The sequence below is a fragment of the Eucalyptus grandis genome, chromosome 5 (assembly GCF_016545825.1).
Source record: "Eucalyptus grandis isolate ANBG69807.140 chromosome 5, ASM1654582v1, whole genome shotgun sequence".
Lineage (NCBI taxonomy): Eukaryota > Viridiplantae > Streptophyta > Magnoliopsida > Myrtales > Myrtaceae > Eucalyptus > Eucalyptus grandis.
The window spans coordinates 44,574,869-44,579,899 of record NC_052616.1 but is presented as its reverse complement, the minus strand read 5'-3'; the positions used below and the strand labels follow the sequence as shown (position 1 = coordinate 44,579,899).

General features: G+C 40.5%; 1 protein-coding gene across 1 annotated transcript; it reads right to left on the bottom strand.

Moving 5' to 3' along the window:
• Positions 1 to 380: 380 nt before the first annotated feature.
• LOC108959569 (glutamate receptor 2.7-like) lies at positions 381 to 4,815 on the bottom strand. Its single transcript, XM_039313754.1, has 5 exons — positions 4,424 to 4,815; positions 1,980 to 3,244; positions 1,372 to 1,630; positions 882 to 1,279; positions 381 to 668 (listed from the first exon to the last, which is right to left on the bottom strand). Exons 1-5 carry the CDS (start codon positions 4,728 to 4,730, stop codon positions 381 to 383), a joined length of 2,517 nt encoding a protein of 838 aa, XP_039169688.1. The 5' UTR covers positions 4,731 to 4,815.
• Positions 4,816 to 5,031: the final 216 nt, after the last annotated feature.

Genomic DNA, 5,031 nt, shown 5'->3' with positions numbered 1-5,031 from the left:
CATCATCCCTTTATATAGGAATTGAAGTTTACAAATGCTAATGATTACATTTAAGACATAGCAACCCACAAATGTCAATGATCGGCGTTTAATGAAGAAAACAAAATAAGTCCATACATGGTAATCATAAGCACAGTCAAAACGTACAATAAAGTAATAGTCTCCAACAACTTTCATTTTTGAAGTCCATGCAGCCAACTGTAAAGCTTTTATGGCTCTTCTTCAATGCTTGTAGGTTTCTCATCCAGCAACCATCGTCTAATAATCAATTTTATTTTATTTCAACAGAAGATTCAGCTTTTGAATTGACCAAGATTAAAGAATATCCACGAGCTTCAAACTAGGCCACCGTACATCAATTTACACTACAAAATACTCATCTACGTCACGCTCATTTCATCGCCAGTGCTTCCTTGTTCACGATCCTGACGGTTCCTTCTCGTGCAGAGGCACGCAAAAAGGAAACAAGCCGTGGAAGTGGCGATGGTGAGAACGAAGAGAGCCCAGAAGCTGTCGAGGCCCAACCTCGGTGTGTCGGTGGTGAAGTTCCTCATGGTACACTCAGGAAGGAACCACTTGTTCTCCAATCTTTTCATCTCACCGCTCTCTGAAAGCTCCAAAATGGCCTTAGAGAAGTTTGCAGCGTGTGGAGAGTCTTTTGGGAACACCTGCACATGAACGGGAAAGGAGATTTTAAGTAACAAGGAAGAGCAACTCCACAACCACTAATATCTAATTAATGTTTCCATAATTCCCTTCTTTCTTCTCTTTTTGGCTATACTAACCCCAAGAGAAGTATTGATATTCGAGTGCTAAGTGGGTTTTTGTTTATATATCAGTCCACACCCTATGTCAACACACAAACTCAGGATCATACTTACAAAGCCAAAACCGCCAAATCTGTAGTTTTCACGAATGGGAACGTATCCATAGCAATACTCGGTGAAGAAAGCTCTCTCATATGGGTACTCCAGAAAAAGAGCGGAGATGTTGCCACTTCGGAATTCCTCTCCATAGCTGGTAGTATTGCTTATGGGGACGATGACATCCCTCGAGAAGTTCAGCGTGTCATTCAGATATTTACAGATGAAAGCGTCAGGATCACAACCCACTTTTGCTTTAGAAATTCTCAGCCATTCCATGGTGGTCACAGTTGGTTTGAGCTTCTGGAGAGTGAGCATAGAGGTGAGGCCGGCCGTATAACTCTGCGTCAAGATCAATGCTACAAAGAACCAAATCACCAGCACGATCCGAGTGAAGTTGCGGTGGACTCTCTCCCCTGCAAAAGTCAGCAATAAATGTGTCTTTCGTTGAAGGTTTGGACCCGAAAGCTTGCACACGGACTATAATCAACAGAGAGAAGCTACTTACTATGAGCAAAGAAGAGAGAGGAGAAAGTGAACCAAAGAGCAGTTGAGAGCTGATTAGTCCAAGGGCCTCTAAATTCCGGATTGATCGGACGCTCCAAGAACCAAACTACCAACATTGTGTATATAAGGATGCCTCCAGAGGCAATCCACATCGTTGGAGTGAAAGGCTCCATGAAGATCAATGCCCTGTCCGTGTCCAGTTTTGCTGGGACCATCATTGAAAGTTTTGATGCCATAAACGGTTGTGTGAACTGAACAAACTGTGAGCGATTGGCCAGAATGGTTATGTCACCGACTGCAGCGTCGTAGGTCTTCCATTAGTTTTATGCCATGAAACAACATCAAAGCGATCCACTTTAGGAATTGATACCAAAATTGCACTATCAAATCAGAACATAGGTATTAACAGGATGTGGGGCTTTGACGGTCTATTAATGCAAAGTGATCCAATCTTGTGAGTGAAAATTGATATCTGTGTGAAATGAACTTGTTGCTTGGGTTAATTTATTCAGGCTCTGACGGTTTATGCATCAGAGAAAGTAACAGTTGATATTCTACAATAAGATCATGCAACAATCATGCAAGAACAGAAATGATGCGGTACCATACCTTATCACGAACTTTGTTAACCAACTCCTCATATGTTCCATCATGACGAGAAAACTTATAATCTAAACCAGGAAAATGAAAAACAGCCTTCTCAAAAACATCTATGCAAAAGCCAATGTACTTTGCTTTCCCGGTTGTGTCGTCTCTTTCCTCCTTCACAAACTTATCAAAGGGAGTTTTACCAGGAACTCCGATCACCATGGGCTTGTTCTCAACAGAAGTCTCTTCTTCTTGGGTCTTCCATATGTCTGCAATTGTGCATGCATTCCTTCTTGAACCTTGTTTTGCCACAAAACTCCCCGAGAAACCGAAATTGGGAGACCAAAGCTTAAGCTCTCTATATTCTTTTCCAATAACACTCACAAGTTGAAGTTTGGGTCGATATGCCAACTGACCATTCTCAAATTGTATTGGCCCGCTCAAACCCTTGAGTCTGGTGTGCGATATTTTATTAAGCAAAATCTCAGGCATTATATCATGGCTCGGCCCTTCATCTATGGCATTTTTAACTGTCATAATGCAATCGTATGCTCGAACAGCATCAATTGCTGGCTCAAAATTGAACTTCTCTCCATACTTGCGACGAAACATATTCAAGAATTTAGATATGAATCCTCTATATGCCTGGTTTTTGGGACGGTAGGTGATTATTCCTATCGCATCTTCAACAGGGGAGGAGATTGCTGAATGATCTACTGAAGTGAGGAGATTGGTGAATGGCTTTTCAGCAAATATCCAAATTGAATCTCCGTAGAAGAGTCCCATCCTCTTTGCTTCTTCGAGAAAATGAGTGCTTCTGGGTGACGACAATCCTAGAACAATAAAGATTGGAGATGCCTTTCCCTTCAGCTTCATTAAATTTTCTTCCAAAGACACTTCTGCTCCGGTTGGAGATGAGAATGCTTGAAGTATCAGCTGGTCCTCTATTGTTGAGCCGATTTTTCCAAGCTCCTCTGACAAAGAATTTAACAGCTTGGAGTACATAGTATCGTACGCCCCGGCCTCATATATTATTGATACTCTTTGCCTGTTATAAGAACCAACGACATCTACAATGCATTTAATTTGGTCGGATTCATCGGTACTCATTCGAAACAGTGAAGGCCATAGAGTTTGTGCCATCAATGTCGGTGCTACATGGTCTCTGGCAAGGGATATGACTGGTATCTGAGATTGATTAGCGATTTCAGCTACTAAAGTTGCTCCCTCCCATGTCTCCAAGCCAATAATAACTTGCACATTCTTCCTTTTGATCAGCTTTTCAGCTGTTAAAACGGAAAAAAAGGGGAAATCATTATACTTAATTTCTGGATTCAGGGCAATTTTCTTTGCCAATTTCTTCTGTTCATATCACTTATTTAAGCCCTACTAATTGGGTTCTTGGAAGAGATTATTTCATCTCAATGGACATTACGTGAGATACAATCTTCAAGGAAGAATATCAATTTACTGTAGTTATAACAAATCGTGCAAAAGCTTCTAAATCCTGGTGTATATCAAATACAATTTGGTCAATAAAGAAATGGTTACTAGCTTTTCTGCAATAAATGGTAAAAGAATCAAGAAGTTCATCCATAACTTGTTTGGTGAATGGTTTGACATAATCATGGGGTGTCTTAAATACACAACTTCATTCTGTAAGGGTCTCATTGTATAGCAATATTACTAAACTGAACAACTTACAGTAAACATTCAGCACATGCAGTGGAGAAAAAAGTAACAACAGGTACATAATCTCAAAGCAGACTTGGGGTGGTTTTTTCTTGTCACTAGATTAAGCTACAATCTAGAATTCTCTAGATTAAGCCTGGACAATATTCTACACAAATCTAGAATGTTGATAGAGCACCTTATAAATAGGAAAGAGGGGAGAGCATAGTAGAACAACAAATGTAAAAGAGTGAGAGGAGCATGAGAGTATACTCTATATCATGAAGCTCCTTCACCAACACTTCCTTCAACTATTGTAAAATTATTTTTATAAACTAGTGAAACTATCCTTGTCCCGTGTCTATCCCTTGCTATCTCATCCATTGTCCATCCTCTACAAAGTATACCATACACTTACACACGTCATTAATAAAAAACTATAACTAATACCAAAACCATGCTTCTGCAGTGCACACATCCAAAATTTTCTAACACTTTTCTGCAATAAATGGTAAAAGAATCAAGAAGTTCATCCATAACTTTTTTGGTGAATGATTTGACATAATCATGGGGTGTCTTAAAATACACAACTTCATTCTGTAAGGGTCTCATTGTGTAGCAATATTACTAAACTGAACAATTTATAGTAAACAACAGGTAGATAATCTCAAAGCAGACTTGGGGGTGGTTTTTTCTTGTCACTGCTCGGGGCAACTGACATGTGTCCAACAAACAAAGTCAAAATTATTGCAAGCTGCAGTTACCAAACTGAGGAAGGGCAAGGATTTACTAACCGGCTGAAATTGCTTGAAGGGAATTCGCGTGGGAGTTTATGTAATGCGGCTTTATGTAATGAAATCCTGATGACGAGATGCTGTTCACGTCTTGGCATGCTATCTCGATCGCCATATGCATTTGGTTGCCGAGATGTGAGTCCAAATCAAGAATCACGCCCACTTTGAACACGTTCCTCTCGTCTACGGCTTTGGTGGCTACACCAGAGTAGCTCGGGATGAGGAGCAGCGAGAGCAAGAGGAACAACCTCGAAATGGACGGAACGTGTCTCCTACTTCTGTTACCCGAGCTTTGAAGAAAACCCATGACGAAAACCTGAATAACTCCTCCTCATAAACTAGAACAAGCGTCGAACTGTATTGCTTTGCAAATAATTGTTGTGTGTTTGTCATAAAAGGGACGACCCATTTCACAATTCCTCCGTTAAGGGAGAGATTGGTTTACGTAGGTGCAAAGGAAATGATTTTCCAGGAAGATAGCGCTGAAAAAGGGTTGCGTGGAAATGTTTGGCAGCGTGAGGGGCATGTACCGAAAAGTCAGTGTTGAATTGGTCTTTCCAGGACTAAAGTAGTATTTTTAATTTCTTCCGGAAAGTGTTTCTCGGACT